At 45.3% G+C, this 16,631-nt stretch overlaps 2 protein-coding genes across 2 annotated transcripts in view; both read right to left on the bottom strand.

Moving 5' to 3' along the window:
* The window catches only part of ANXA3 (annexin A3), a 77,282-nt gene extending 71,408 nt beyond the window's left edge, over positions 1-5,874 (bottom strand). The window contains exons 1-2 of the mRNA XM_068975305.1: positions 5,782-5,874; positions 724-776 (exon numbers count right to left, since the gene is read on the bottom strand). Of these exons, the coding sequence (XP_068831406.1) occupies positions 724-738 (15 nt within the window). The 5' untranslated portion in view covers positions 739-776; positions 5,782-5,874. The remainder of the gene's footprint in view (positions 1-723; positions 777-5,781) is intronic.
* Positions 5,875-14,964: 9,090 nt separating this feature from the next.
* Positions 14,965-16,631, bottom strand: part of FRAS1 (Fraser extracellular matrix complex subunit 1) — a 317,287-nt gene continuing 315,620 nt past the window's right edge. Inside the window, exon 73 of the mRNA XM_068974976.1 lies at positions 14,965-15,558. Within this exon, the coding sequence (XP_068831077.1) occupies positions 14,965-15,558 (594 nt within the window). The remainder of the gene's footprint in view (positions 15,559-16,631) is intronic.

Here is a 16,631-nt window from a genome sequence, read left to right as displayed (position 1 = left end):
TAATTCTTTTCATATCCTATTCATGTCCCTCAAAAGCTTTTTCATCAAATTCACTTTTCGTATTGATTTATTCAAGCTATTTTTATGTTAATGAAATGAATCTTTTGTTGAATGTGTTGCAAATGCTTTTCCCCTGTGGGTTCCCTTCTGACTCCACTAATAGTATTGCTTGCTGTCATAAATTATAAATTTGTATGTAGTTAAGTAGATCGATATTTTTCTTTTAGGCTTTTGGTTTGTATTATGGTTGTAACTGCTTTTCCCACTCCAAGATAATTTTTTAAATTTACCCATATTTTGTCTCTTTCATTTCAATATTTTATCCATCTGGATAAAATATCTGAAATTTAGTTTCATGAAAGAGGAGAGATGGAATACAGATTTACCTTTTTCTTTAAAGAGCTAGATGTTTTCATAATATCATTTATTAGATAAACCTCCACTCTGATATAAAATGTCTTTTCTTATAATAAATTTCCACATCACATAATTTATTCTGTTATGGACCTCTCTATTTTGGCGTCAGTACAAATTATTTTAACTAAGTACCTTTACAATACATTTTAATATTTTCTTACTTTTAGACATCCTCTAGCTTTGAGGGCATGTTAATTTTTCACAGGAACTTTTTATCAAATTTCAACTTTTTCTTAACATTTTGATCTTCTGTATTTTGATTTGATTCGGATAAGTTACTGTTACAAAGGCTTGATTTTTACTTACCCAGATAGATGCCATGATAGCCCACCTTTCTCTTGAGCTGAGATCACACTAACCTATTAAAAGAAAAATAAAGCACTGAATGGTATCAACCTGGGATTCAGAGCACAATAATCTCAGTCTAACCCTTAAACTCAAACCCAGAAAACAGAAGCCAATATTCAAAGTGAAACCATCTCAGGAAGAAGGCTTGTCTCTAATATCAAGTACCCCATTTGCTAAACAAGTATTTGCTGATAACTAGCTATAAGGGACTGTGATAGACCCGTGTGTGTCTGTTTGTGTTCAGACATGTCCAACTCTTTTTCGACCCTATGGACTGTAGCCCACCAGGCTCCTCTGTCCGTGGAACTCCCCAGTAATAATATTGGAGCAGGTTGCCATTTCCTTCCTACTCCAGGGGATCTTCCTGACCAAGGAATTGAATCTGCATCTCCTGTGTATTGTGCATTGGCAGACAGATTCTTTACCACTAACATCACCTGTAAAGCACTGTGCTAGACCTGTGAAGGGTTCAAAGCAAGAGAGAAGAAAAAAAATCTCTCTATTCAAAAAGTCTGCAAATATGTTTACTGGAAAGCATAAGTTTACAAGAAAGATAAGTCGCTCAGTCGTGTTTGACTCTTTGTGACCCCATGGACTGTAGCCACAGGCTCCTCTGTCCATGGGATTCTCCAGGCAAGAATACCGGAGTGGCTTGCCATTTCCTTCTCCAAGGGATCTTCCCAACCCAGGGTTCGAACCTGGGTCTCCTGCACTGCAGGCAGACTCTTTACCATCAGAGTCACCAGGGGAGCCTCCCACCATCACAGGGAACAAAAACTTGTCCCCTCTTTTCCAATTTTTAACTAGCTTCAGTTTGAATCCTTGTGTTTCTGAAATCTCCATTTACATTTTACAAGGCTCCAAGTCTACAGCCTTTTATAAACAAACATGCTTGCTTTTTGAGGAAGGTCCCTATCTTGGTAGAGCCTGAAGGTATAAAGGGGTATTTCTTTGACAGAGTCCTGACTGGGAATCCAGTCACACTGTCATATGTAGACATTGTTCAAACATGCTGGCAAATATCCAGGGTTGACTTAGAAATAAAAGTTGCTCCCACTCTTCCCAGGAACAAAATATTCTAAATATTCAGTGAGAGCCCACAGTAAAGTACAACAGGAAATGACACTATTAGTCCCTAGAAACATTTAGCCTCAATATTCTCAGAATCACTGATGGAAGGGCAGTTGACTCTCTAGTTATGACAGCTAATGCTACATCCCTCTAAACATACAGTGCATTCAAAATATCATTAGTTCTGGTTTGCCCCTTAAAGCTAGACACAATCTCTTTGAGCCTCAGTTTCCTCATTTGTAAAAAGGGGGAGAGGATGGCCACTGCTGGCATTAAATGAAATTATATGTGTTAATAATATGAGCAAATGTTTTGAGTTTCTACTATGTTGCAGATAATACAAAAACACCATATGGTCAATTCTGAAAGGCTAGAGATTTTTGTCATGTCTGTTCACTGGGGCACAGAAGTACTAAAAAATGCTATGGAATGAATAAATGATTCAATGTAAGTCTCACAATGATCCAGGGGAGCCAGGTATCATTTATAACATCTCCAAGTTGCAAATGAGGAAGCTGAGGCATAGAAAGGTACAGTCAGTCCCTCCACATCCACGGTCCCAGAGTCCCTTCATATCCATGGTCCCAGCCCCTCTTCTCAACCTCGTCCAGCATTTAACAAAATCTGAGGGTGCTTAAATCCCTTATACACAAGGGCACGGTACAGTTGGCTCCTGGAACCCAGGGGTTCCGCATGGGCAGGTTCCACCAACCAGAGTTTGGCTGCGAAACGGAGGCTACATTCCAGCCACTCAGGGAGTGAGTGGTCCCCTACTGAACCTAGGCAGTTACACTCCAAAGATGTGCGTTTAATCCCAAGTTTCTTACTTACCTAAGTGCCCAGCCAATACACTGTCAAAGCTAATGCTCAATACGTGCTTACATGCTCAGTGGCTTCAGTCATGTACGAATCTTTGTGACCCTATAGACTGTAGTCTGTGGGGTTCTCCAGGCAAGAATACTGGAGTGGGTTGCCATGCCCTACTCCAGGGAATCGTCCCAATCCAGGGATTGAACCCACATCTCCTGCACTGTAAGCGAATTCTTTACCTGCTGAGCCACCTGAGAAGCCCCAATATGTGTTGATCCAGTATAATTTGTAAATTATGAACATTTATCACAGGTTTAAGAAGTGAAGAAGAACTAAAGAGCCTCTTGATGAAAGTGAAAGGGGACAGTGAAAAAGTTGGCTTAAAGCTCAACATTCAGAAAACGAAGATCATGGCATCCGGTCCCATCACTTCATGGGAAATAGATGGGGAAACAGTGGAAACAGCGTCAGACTTTATTTTGGGGGGCTCCCAAATCACTGCAGATGGTGATTGCAGCCATAAAAGTAAAAGACGCTTACTCCTTGGAAGGAAAGTTATGACCAACCTAGATAGCATATTAAAAAGCAGAGACATTACTTTGTCAACAAAGGCCTGTCTAGTCAAGGCTATTTTTCCAGTAGTTATGTATGGATGTGAGAGTTGGACTATAAAGAAAGCTGAGCACTGAAGAATTGATGCTTTTGAACTATGGTGTTGAAGACGACTCTTGAGAGTCCCTTGGACTGCAAGGAGATCCAACCAGTCCATCCTAAAGGAGATCAGTCCTGCGTGTTCACTGGAAGAACTGATGTTGAAGCTGAAACTCCAATACTTTGGCCACCTGATGCGAAGAGCTGACTCAATGGAAAAGACCCTGTTGCTGGGAAAGATTGAGGGCAGGAGGAGAAAGGAACGACAGAGGATGAGATGGTTGGAAGGCTTCACCGACTCAATGGACATGGGTTTCGCTGAACTCCGGGAGTTGGTGACGGACAGGGGGGCCTGGCGTGCTGTGGTTCATGGCGTCGCAAAGAGTCGGACCCAACTGAGTGACTGAACTGAACTGAACTAAGAAGTGAAGAATTACTCCACAGTGGAGTCTAAATGACGCAATGATAGAACCTTAAAACACCGTTTTCTGAAAGAGATTAGAGTGTTCACATCAATTCCTTTACTTCCTCTTTGGTGCCTATATTTCAACAAATGTCTCTATAGAACCACAGGCTTCTGGGAACGAGGCTCCGGTCTTCTTTGAAAGTGGAAGTCGCTCAGTCTTGTCTGACTCTTTGTGACCCCATGGAATACACAGTCCATGGAATTCTCCAGGCCAGAATTCTGGAGTGGGTAGACTTTCCCTTCTCCAGGGGATCTTCCCAACCCAAGGATCGAACCCAGACCTCCTGCATTGCAGGCAGATTCTTAACCAGCTGAGCTACAAGGGAAGCCTAAGAATACTGGAGTGGATAGCCTATCTGTTCCAGGGGATCTTCCGGACCCAGGAATCGAACCAGGGTCTCCTGCATTGCACGCAGATTCTTTACCAACTGAACTATCAGGGAAGCCCTCTGGTTTTCTTTACATCTTTCAATTCGTTTTCTTATCTGTCTGAAGTTTTCTCTCTTCATGACAGCAAATGGCGTAATGTTTTTATGAGTTACAATTTTCACGAAGTTGATTTTTTAAAAGTTGTGAAATAGCTACTCCAAAGGGCAAAGTCTGTCTATGTGGAACACAAATCCTTGATAAGAATTTAGCCTGCCATGTTACAACTGTCTTCTTTTTTTATTTTTATTTATTTGAGTATAGTTGATTCACTGTGTTGTGTTAGTTTCATGTATAGAGCAAAGTGAATCTATTATACATATAGCCACTCTTTTTTTTTCCTTTTCCCACACAGGCCATTGCACAGTACTAAGTAGAGTTCTCTGTGCTATACATGTCCTTATCAGTTATCTATTTTTTAAATATATATATATAGTAGTGTGTATAGCGGAGAAGGCAATGGCACCCCACTCCAGTACTCTTGCTTGGAAAATCCCATGGATGGAGGAGCCTGGTGGGCTGCAGTCCATGGGGTCGCTAAGTCACGACTGAGCGACTTCACTTTCCCTTTTCACTTTCATGCATTGGAGAAGGAAATGGCAACCCACTCCAGCGTTCCTGCCTGGAGAATCCAAGGGGCGGGGGAGCCTGGTGGGCTGCAGTCTATGGGGTCGCACAGAGTTGGACACGACTGAAGCGACTTAACAGCAGCAGCAGCAGCAGCAGCAGCAGTGTATAGGGTGATTCCAATCTCCTAATTTATCCCTCCCCCTCCTTCCTCCCAAATGAACTTACTTAACAAAACCGAAATAAAGTCACAGATGTAGATAACAACCTTTTTATCAGCAGCCAAAGGGGCCTCCAGCGACCCTGAACCTTCTTGACCGGGGGGAAACCACAATTTCCTATATATGGTCAGTTGCAATCAGGACTCAGATCCCCTATCTGTTGACTCAAATGCCAGGGGAATGATTCACGTCCAGTGAATCAGACTATTGTAATCAAAGAAAAAGGTGAGTCTTTTGAAGGAAAAGCAAACTTCTGGGGCTCCTAACGCTCAATATCTAAACATACTTTCAACTCCTTAAAAAGTCAAGTGAAATAAAATTAAGTGCCTACGTGAGGAGGAAGACGTGCTCACAAGGATGGGTGGGTTTCCAAGTCCTCAGAACCGAGTTCAGAACTACTCCGGAGACACCAGGCACCGGAAGGGCCATTCTAACTCCCCGTTCTTTTTCTGTTCCCAAGACCTTCAGAGTTGGGGAGACGAAGATGGTCAAATGCATCCCCGCCCCGCTCGCTGGGATGAAAAGCTGGTCAGCGTGCGCCCCGCCCTGACCAGGACCGGGTGACCCTCTCAGGGCAGGCACTTCTGCTGCCTGGGGCCTCGGCTTCCTCGATTCTGAAACCGGGGCCGTGGACTCCATGCCGGCCCATCCCCCTGGGACCCTGCACCCTGCAGCCGGGTCGGTCCGCGCCGTGGGTGCCAGCCCGGCGCTGCGCTCGCGGGGGAAGGTCAACGCTCACCCGGGGATTCGGGCCTCAGGGCAGCGAGAGAGGCTTGCAGCTGGGCGTGGGGAGGCTGAACTTACCTAGGGAGCCGCCCCGGGAGCCGGCGTGCGGAAGAGCTGCCAGCGAGGGAGTGCGCCCCGGGCTGCTGCTCTGCGCTCCCTCCCGCCCGGCAGCCCGCCCCGGGACCGCACCCCTTCCTCCCGCCCCTCCGCCTCCTCCCGGCTCCACCTGCTCGCCACCGGCGGCCGGAAAAGGGAAGCCGCGCCCCGGGTCCCCGGGCTGCAGTTCCCCACACGTGCGTCTTAGACCCCCCGATGGAGTGTGGGGGCAATCTCTAAACTTTCCCACCCTCCTTTCTCCTCCTCATGTGAAACCCTGTGTCTTCCATTTTCACTTCTCCGTCACATTAAGTTTTTTTCAGATATTTTGCAATGCGTGTTTTGTTCTGGCCTTGTGGATTCAAAGATGAGACAGTCCCCACGTTGCAGTGAAAAAGAAAAAGAGGAATGAGTTTTTCCTTCCCTTTCCTGAGACCAGAAAAGATAAAAGGGAACAGTGAGCAGGCCTGAACATCCTTAGTTGTTTTTTTTTTTTTTTTCATTCTTTCTTTTTTACTTTAATTGCTCCTAACTCTGCCTGTCTGCAACTAAGCTTGCTTTTCTGCCCCCTAACTATGCAGGCGCAAAATTTTGCTCCTATTATCCTTTGCTTACCCTTGCAACACTTCCTTCCCCTTGTAGTTACATATCAGAAAGAAGGACTCAGAGCCACCAAACTACAAGGCTCAATTGCTGGGTTACTGATGCCAGCCTATCGGTGTCTTTGGCAAGATCCTAACACCTTTGTTCCTCATCGCTGACGCCTGACTGCAAGCTGTCATCCCCTAGACTCCCCTTGGTGGGGTTGGGGCTGAGAAATAAAGCCACCTTTCTGTTACCTCCAAATTTTGTTTCCATATTTTTAAATCAGCTTCAGTGGGCAGAAAAAGCCAAGATTATGGTTGGCAACAATTTGGGGGACTTGTCTGGCAGTTGGTGGCAGGCAGGTGGCCCCACAGGGCCCCTTGGCTATGGGAACACCAGGGACTCCTTTCATAGGGCGGCGCTGGGATCACACCAACCCGCCTGCCAACTTGGCTGTAGAACTCTGGGACTGTGATGGAGAAAAGGAGAGAAGTTACCCTTTCAGCTGCCAAGGCTGAGTGCACTTTTCCTGAACTTTCCACCCCAGAAACACTGGATATTGGAGGATCAGAAATGGGGCGTCTTGTGTATGGAGACACTCACTAGTATTTAGATAAGTCCCCTGGGTGTGCACCTCGTGATGTTTTCCATTTGAGGAAATGATGCAGTTCTAGTTTGGGGGTGTCTCTCTATAGAAGGGGGTCCCTATTTATAATGTGCTGCTTTGGACATACGTCACAGGCTTAGTGGGACTCAAAAGTCATATTTGGGGAGTTCTTGCCATTTCATTTTTGGATTTCTGAGCATCTCTTTGCCATTTGTTTTGTTTTTAGTGACTTCCTGCTATCATGGTTTGGCTTGTTTACTTTGGTTTGTGAGCACAGACATCAGACCCTAACTGCTTGAGCTAGAATGGGAAGCACTTACTCTAAGATTTCATCTGAGTCCCCTAGGAAAAATCCTAGATTACTAGCAACCTATAGTTATGACAAGTATTTATTTAATTGGAAATTGAAAGTGCTCACACACACATAAAAAATTGTTTTGAGGGAGATCTTTTTATTGTGTATATAATTAAGGTGATTTTTTTTTTCAAAAGGAGAAGCTGGCTTGGTAACTTTAAACAAAGACTTCCTAGAGGGAAACGTATGCTTTTATGTATCTTTGAGATGTAAAATTTCTATCTCATCTTCCTAGGCTGTTCTATTGTGTGTTTGTTTGCGTTAGGCCTATAAGAGGTCTTTTTATAATTTATTGGTGGCCAAATGATGAGTTATTTTAAAATTAGAGAAACTAACAAATTATTAGATCTAGAACGGACCAAAAAGCCTGTGACAACTCCAAGGTTTTCCTAGGAATGTTGGGATTTTGTCACATATGGAAACCAAACTTTGGGCTATTGCAAAGCCATTATACCATGCATTGAAAGGTGCAGATTCTGAACCTTTGGTTTGGATCAAAGTGTATCATTCGCTCAGCTGTGTCCACCTCTTTGCAATCCCATGGACTGTAGCCTGCCAGGCTTCTCTGTCCATGGGATTCTCCAGGCAAGAATACTGGAGAGGGTTGCCATGCCCTCCTCCAGGGGACCTTCCCGACCGAGGGACGGAACCCAGGTCTCCTGCATCTCCTGCTCTGCAGGTGGATCTTTTACTGCTGAGCCACCAGGGAAGCCTGTTTAAGAGGACATCCTTCCTTAAATGGAAGAGGAGCTTCAGTAGAGAAAGCAGAGAGGTGGTCTTGCTTGTCAATCAGTGCCCCGGAACCACCTGACTTCCAAATCTAACATGTTGAGTTTTCTGCCAAGATAGAACAGCCTTCCATTCTGACTCCCATTCAGGGACTGCTAGAATAGATTATCAAGTCCCAACTCATCCTGGAACATTCTGGGATTATTATGGGAGCAACAGGGGGATATGTATTGAGAGCCCATAATTTATATGACATTGAGAAATGCACTTGGCATATATTGCCTTATTTCATGTCTACAGAAGAGCTTAAATTAGGTGTGATTACCTGTATTTTGCAAATTCGGAGACAGGCTCAGTGGCATTCAGTAACTTCTGCCAGTTGTGTCCCACACAACCAGGAAGTAATAAAGTTGGATTTCTACCCAGAAGGATATAGTAACACGTGGTGTTTACATGGATTTATTTTAGTTGCTCCAGGTTCAGAATTTAACCTCTTTGGTTTCCGGATGACAACTTGAAAACAAAAGGCACTTTGTTTTTTTAGGTTTTCTAGTTGTGACAATTGCCCAGTTACCACCATTTAAACTAGAATCATGCTGCAGTGTATTTGTAAAATTAATGCTTTTCCCTCAAAGGATGAATTTTCTCAGAAGTAAATTTTAGATGGTAAAATGATAAGAATGATAAATATTAGGATCCCAGAAACTATGTTTATCATCATCCAAAAAAACCCCAGAAAAGACTGTTTGATGAAACTTTCACCATTCTGAATGCATTGAAGAATGCTGTAGTTTTATAAGAAGCTGCCTTTCCTATGTCCCCTTTCCTCTCTGCTGAAGAGAACAACTTGAGAGTCAAATATAACATTGTAGTGCAAAGTCATATTAGAAAATCATAGGAAATTATAATCAAATGGGAGAGAGTTGCCCAACAGGACCTGTGGCCTAGGAGGGATGCAAGCATGGCCACAACCAGGGCAAAGCACTGGGGGGAGGGTAGAGGCCAAGGGCCCAAGAAGGCTTTGGAGAAGCAATTTCGGGAAGCCAGTTCCCTGGAGCATAGGAACTGGGGCAGAGGACTGGTGTGAAGGCAAACAGAATAAGCAGCCCAAGGACTTCTGTGAGTTACTGGTGTTGAGCGCTAGTTCATTTTGGACACATTCCTAATTTAGTTGGAATGTTTAAGGGAGACATCGTGAAACATTTTTTAAAAATTTTATTTAACAATTTACAGACACTCTCCCAAAGCCTGGATTCTAATAAACTTTTCTGACTTGCTGGTCCTGGAGTTTGGTGCTGTGTGTGTGGTCAGTTGTGTCCAACTCCTTGTGACCCCATGGTCTGTAGCCTGTAGCCTTAAATTAAAATGACCATGGGGATAAAATTCTGTTAGCTTTCTGTGTTTTTTTTAAGAGAGAGTGCACCATGGGGCTATTTTCTTGTATCAATCAAGTGGCTGGATTTTTTGGGACAAGCATTAAATCAGAGGTATAGGAGCTTTGGACCATATTTAAGCAATATCAGTTTGTGCAAATACTTGAAATCCTGGGATTCATGTGGAACATTCACAGAAAATTGTCCAGGACAATGATCTTCACCTGTTTTACAGGGTCATAACCAGGACTGAATGAGGTAGAGAAGGTGAAGAAATCATTGATCTTGACTGGCATGTGTGCATGTTAAGTTGCTTCAGTTGTGTCCGACTCTTTGCGACCCCATGGACTGTAGCTCGTCAGGCTCCTCTGTCCATGGGATTCTCCAGGCATGAATACTGGAGTCGGTTGCCATACCCTCCTCCAGGGGTTCTTCCCAACCCAAGGATAAAACCGTCTCGAGTCTCTTCATTGGCAGGAGGGTTCTTTACCACTAGCGCCACCTGTGTGCCCAATATGATATTGACACTGTCCCTAGGATTTTACCTGGGCTAGTTGCAGTGTGCTCCTGGTTAGAGCTATCACGGGCTCATTTGGGGATAGAAACTTCCTTTTTTTTTTTTTAGTTATTTATTAGTTTTGACTTCGCTGGGTCCTCACTGGTGCACACAGGCTCTCCCTAGTTGAGGAAAACTGGGGCTACTCTGTGTTACCCGGGCTTCTCACTGCAGGGGCTTCTCTTGCTGTGGGGCACAGGCTGCAGGATGCTTGGGCTTCAGTAGTTGAAGCCCGTGGGCTCAGTAATTGTGGCCCACAGGCTTAGTTGCCCTACAGCATGTAGGATCTTCCGGACCAGAGACTGAACTGGTGTTCACTGCATCGGCAGGTGGATTCTTAACCACTAGACCATCAGGGAAACTTGGGATAGAATCTTTAGTACACACTGTGGCATCTAAATATTAGGTTGAGAGGTGTAAACTACCGATCCTGGACTGTTTTGACTTACAAAATTAGCAATTTCATGGGGTTGAATCTAGTAGGATGTTCTCTATAGTTTCCCTCACCTGCTCTCATTATGTTTCTTCAAAACCCAAGTCTGAGATATCGCAAAATCTAAATGAGAACTAATTTTCTGCCACTTTCCTCCAAGTTTCCATGAAATTTCAGGTCTCAAGAAGCATTTTGATGGCAACTCTTAGCAATTCATAGATTGGTTCCTGAATCAGCTTCTTCATGGGCCCAAGAGAAATACACTCTGGGGCTGAAGGCCTGCTTTTAGGCAAAGGACAATCATAGGAAATTCTGAGGAAGTTAAGTTTACACAAAGCCCATGGCAACATCGAAGGAAAAGGAAACCCTAGGTTAGGTTGTGGCATCTTTTCCCTGGATTTCATGAAAAATCTTTCTCAAGTCTTGCTGGGTTTGCAAATGTGCTATTAAAATGTACCAACAGAGCCTTGGTGATTACTGTCATTGGTTTCTCAGGGAGGACAGGCGTGCAGAACGCCTGGCCTCAGTTTCATTCTGACTCTGCCATTTTTCCTACACCGGCCAATAAATTCTTATTTGGAGATTTGTCAGTTACAGGGTGAGTTATGGACACAAACCTTTGTGTCTTTGGTGGGCCAGTGGCTGAGACTCCACACTCCCAATGCAGAGCGCCCGGGTTTGATCCCTGCTTGGGGAACTAGATCCCACATGCCACAACTAAAGATCCCACGTGCCACAACAAAGACCTGGTACAGCCAAATAAATAAAAATAAATATTAAAATAAACTTTGTGCCTGCAAAAAAGGACATAGTCATTTTCACACTATTTCAAGTGTCCTGAGAAGGTTTTATGATGATAAATACAGCACTGATGATCATCTTTTGCACATGAAAATTTTAATTCTTTTTCTTTTCCTGGGGTTTCATCGGAGAGCAAAAGAAGAACTATGATAATACAAGGATAGGTAATTTATTCTTGATCTTAGCCCAAGTGGTGAATGTCTCAGATTCAACCCCTTCAGAGGGATTTTCTCCAAAAAAAAAATCTCTCAAATTTTAGAATGATTTTGCCATCTCCATAGCACTTGTCTTATGTTGATGAGATAAAGAATCTAGTAAGATGAACACAGCAAATAAAACACAGGCTGTCATTTATTAATACAAATTTATATAGTGGCATATGCTATTGGAGAAATCAGAAATTCATAACACACAGATTGGTATTGGAAATACAAAAATCATTTCAGAGTCAAGGAATCAGGTTGACAGCACCACAGATGTTTTACTCAAGTCTGAGCAGGTGTGTAGTATCTGAGAATGAATACCTAGGGTACACCAAGACTAGATATCATAAGATTGTGCAAACACATTCCCACAGTCTTTCTGCATCTCCCCATAAGAATCCGCACGAGGCCAGGAGGCCAGGGGCACAATCAGAGGGAAAAGGTACAGACTCTTTTTTCTTTGAATCTTCACAGCCAGCTTGTGATAGCAAATAGCAACCCCTGAGGGGCTTTTGTTCCTGTTCACCTAAAGGCATGGTAGGAAAGGTTAGTAAAACACACACAAGGCCTTAGTGAGCGAGTTAGAATTGAAAGGAGAGCTTTGACTGGAATAGCATCCCAGGTCAGTCAGCAAATTTTCTGCTTCCTCATATGACGTATAAAATGAAATGAAAAATTCTGTATCGAAGCAGTCCGTCTCCGCTTTACATCTCTGAACACCTCCTATTTCACACGTGTGCATCCACTAGAGAAGGATGAAGTGTATGTGGTGGGGGTGGAGGATAAAAAGGAAGGGGGGCACAAATGGTCCCAAGGACTTCCCTTTCACACTGACAACTCACTATCTCATGGTCCGCATAGATGCTGCCCGTGTCACTTGAGACCCTTCCACAGAGGCGGCTAGGAGCACGCTGAGATCAGCCTCCACTCCTTCCCACACCAGCCCCCTTCTGCCTCCTGTCCTCACTCTTCACACCCATGTGCCCTGTTTAGTAGGATCGGAAGGGCTGTGCCAGAAGGCTCTCCCAGCAAGTGGGGAGCTGCTGCTTTCACATGCAAGCACTCAGGCGTCTAGGAGTGGTGAGACACAACAGGCCCCAGCAAAAGTTGCTCCGCGAGTAACTGGCTCTGTCCTGGCAGAAATAGTGGCAACCTTCTAATATAGGTTGTTTTTGTTTAGTTGCTAAGTCCTATCTGACTCTTGCGACCCCATGGACTGTAGTCCGCCAGGCTCCTCTGTCTATGGGATTCTCCAGACAAGAATACTGGAGTGGGTTGCCATTTCCTTCTCCAGGGGATCTTCCCCACGAAGGGATCAAGTCTGTGTCTCCTGCATTGGCAGGCGGGTTCTTTGCTTCATTTCTCTGGAGAGAATTCTGTGCTGGGTTGATGAGCTCTCTGGTCACGAAACACCAGTTCTGGGTGTTCATGAGGCCAGTAGAGACATTCCACCTCCAAACACCCCAGCAGGTCTCACCTGAGCAGGCAGGAGAATCGGGTTCGGGGGCCCAATCTCTCCAACTCTCCCTTCCCTAGAAACTCACACTCATCTTGGAATGCTCATCAAACTCTCCTCCAACTGTCCTGCTCAGGAGACTGCCTCACAGTCTCACCCCCTGTTAACATGCTAAGCCAGCTTCTTGGTTCAGCCCTCCTGCAGTCCATGCCAGACTCATGCCTGTGTCGAGTGCTGCTTCTCTGCCCCAACAAGATTAGTTTATGATCCAAGTAGGAGGGTTATTTTTTTCTCTACTTGCCCTTATGACATTGGCACCATACTCTCTCCCCTCTTCCCTAAATTGACTCCTCTATCCTTCACCCATGACACCGTTTATTTGTTCACTTAACAGATATTCCTGGAGTGCGTGTGATGTGCCAGGCACTGCTGGAGAACCCAAGGCATGGCTAACGCCTGCCCTCCTCTCAAGGAGCCTGGACTCCAGCAGAGATGCCTGAAACCTTATACGGTTCATTCTTTCTAGCTTTGAGTACCAAAGTGCTTCCAATGTGGAATGTTCTCAGAGTGAGGCTCAACTCTAATATAAATATTACACAGTGTGAATGCTCCGCGATTTGCTCAGCGGTAAAGGTGTGACGGGTGTCAGGAAGGGGAAGTGCAGAAGGTGCAACAGAAAGGTGCCTCCAGTTCAAAACAACATGACATGCATGCTTATGTTTTTGCCAACTCAGCAGAAATAAAACAACACAAAAGCAAGTGGTGTGCACACTACATACTACATCATTAAGCTGCTATTCGAACACTAAATCATTTTAAAGCCATGTGTTCATGGCCTTGTCATGTGCTGTGCTGATATGGTAAAATAAGTGCCTGAGCTACCAAAAAAAGAACCCCCAAAGAGAAATCCCTGAAATACTATACCGGAAGCCCAGCCTTTATTTGCTGAGCGAGTACCCTGTCTGCTGTGAGCACTAGCACTTTTGTGCTGTGAGTACCAGGGAATCCTCAACTCTGATTTTACTTGGGGCCTGAGCTTTCTCCTGATTGGCTTTATTCAAATGAATCACTGACTTCTCTGAAGCCCTAACAAAATAAAAGCCCCACAGCTAGCAAAGCACAGGGCTTGTCTATTACCGGACTGGGAAAAGCCTGGGGCAGCAGGAACTGTGGTAGGTGGGTCAAGCACCCACAGGCAATGTTGGCTAAAGGGGCACAGTGCAGCGATCTTGCCTGGAGAGGATGTCTCCTGGCTGCAGTGTAAACCAGCTGGGCACAAGGACATCCCCTGGGCCGAGGGCGCAGAGCCTCTCTGATGTGCTCTGAGACACCTGCCAGGTCCTTCCTTCTCCCCAGGTTTCAGTGCCCCCTCATAAAGTGGGAGGGGGTTTCCCCCATGCCTGATGCCTGACAGGAGAGGCTGAGGTTTCTCGGAGAAATGCTCTAGTCCAGAGCAGTTTAAACCCCCAGGTGAAAAGGGCTGGTAATGCAAAGTACAGTCAGAGTACAAAGAGTGCAGACTGTCAACTGGATGCATGAGCAAACACATAAGTGCTGATTAGCAGAATTCTGAGCAGAATCTGTGCATCAGCAATGTGAACTCTGTGGTCCAGATGCCCAGGAAAAGCGCAAGCAGAAGGGAGCTGGAGCTGGAGGGGAGGGTGGGAGAGTGGAGACAAAAAGCACTGTCCCCACCTCACCTCGCCCCCCACTTTCTGCCTCTGAGACCTTTCAGTACATCCCTGTGCGCTCCCTCTGCTGACCTAAGTCACATCCTAACTCTGAACACTGGCTTTCCAAGACTAGCCTTACAGAAGGAACAGTTTGCGGCTGCAGAGACTGTTAATGGGATCCATGGAAAGAACTCCTTCCATCCTCTAGGGTCTCAGTGGTTCTTTGTCCCATGAGGTAGCTCAGTTGTGAGTTGATGCAAGTGATGTGTGCCTTCCGCCACTGAACGCTATCGTATTCCCTTTTTAATTGGCAAGATTATAAAAATATCAGTATTTTCCCCCCTGTTTTATAAAAATGACTTTAGAAAAAAAAATACACAATGGGTCTCCTCCATTAAACTTCTGTTCCATCCTGTAAACTGTTGTGAACTCTGACTTCCAGATTCAATTTCTTTACTTTCGCACCTTTGAACACGTAGGCGCCCTCGGCTTCACCAAGTACGTTCACATTGCGCACGGTGCAGTACTGTCTGTCCACATTCTTCTCCACCCTGTCTGTGCCCCGCTTGGGCATGTCCACCTTGGTATTCAGAGGGTATTCCTCCAGGATGTCCCCCGTGGGCGGCTTCTTCCTCTGTTTCTGGCATTTCCTGGTGATGAAACAAGCCACCAAAGACACCAGAAGTAGGAGCATGATGGCAGCAAGGGCGCTGCCGATAGACGCCCCGGTTTGGGAGAGAGAAGCAGCTACGATGGGCTCTTGCATCTCCAGGTTCAGGGACTTCATATTGGTGCCATTCTTGACTTGGTCTCCTTCATTGTCATAGATGAGGGACTCATCAAGGCTCAGCCAGCCACTGGGGTCTGCCAGGTCCCTTCGGTGGCGCCTCAGAGGGGCCGTGAGAGAGCGCTGGACCCTGGGGCCTGAGATGGTATCAGGACCAATGACGTAGATCACCTGAAGGTACCACTGGTGTCCTGCTTCCACCTGCAGGAGGAGGAGACGGGAGATGAACTGAACATGTTGCTGATGCCCGCAGACCACCCGAGGAAGGGGACGGGAAGACCACTGCCCACCACAAGCTTCCATGGGTAAATGGCTTCAAGAAAAGCATTAGCTACACCAATGTTCACAGCCGCATTATTTACAATAGCCAGGATATGGAAACAACTTGTGTATCTATCAGATGAAAGGAAAAGGAAGATGTGGTGTGTGTATATGTGTGTGTGTGTGTGTGTGTGTGTGTGTATATATATATATATATATATATTTCCATATCGGAGAAGGCAATGGCACCCCACTCCAGTACTCTTGCCTGGAAAATCCCATGGATGGAGGAGCCTGGAAGGCTGCAGTCCATGGGGTCGCAAAGAGTCAGACATGACTGAGCGACTTCACTTTCGCTTTTCACTTTCATGCATTGGAGAAGGAAATGGCAAACCACTCTAGTGTTCTTGCCTGGAGAATCCCAGGGACGGGGGAGCCTGGTGGGCTGCCGTCTATGGGGTCACACAGAGTCGGACACGACTGAAGCGACTTAGCAGCAGCGTATATATATATGCATACAATGGAATACTATTCAGCTATAAAAAAAAAAACTAGCCATTTGTGCCAACATGTATGGACCTAGAAATTATTAGGCTGTACAGGCTGTACTTAGTCATTTCCACCTCTTTGCGATCCCATGGACTGTGGCCTACCAGGCTCCTCTGTCCATAGGATTCTCCAGGTAAGAATACTGGAATGGGTTGCCATTTCCTCCTCCAGGGGATCTTCCCAACCCAGGGATCAAATCTGTGTCTCCTGCATTGGCAAGCAGATTCTTTACCATTGAGCCACCTGGGAAGCCCTAGAAAGTATTATACTAAGTGAAATAAGTCAGTCAGAGAAAGACTAATACCATATGATTTTACTTATATGTGGAATTAAAAAAAAAAAAAGACAAGCAAAACAAAATGAAAACAGATTCAGATACAGAGAATAAATAGGTAGTTGCCAGATGAAGGAGGGGGTGGGGGGCTGGGATACATGAATGGGCTCAAGAGGTACAAACCCCCAGC

Source organism: Capricornis sumatraensis, chromosome 7 (genome assembly GCF_032405125.1).
Source record: "Capricornis sumatraensis isolate serow.1 chromosome 7, serow.2, whole genome shotgun sequence".
Lineage (NCBI taxonomy): Eukaryota > Metazoa > Chordata > Mammalia > Artiodactyla > Bovidae > Capricornis > Capricornis sumatraensis.
Note: the sequence above shows the minus strand (reverse complement) of the source record. Positions and strands in the feature narration are given on the sequence as shown.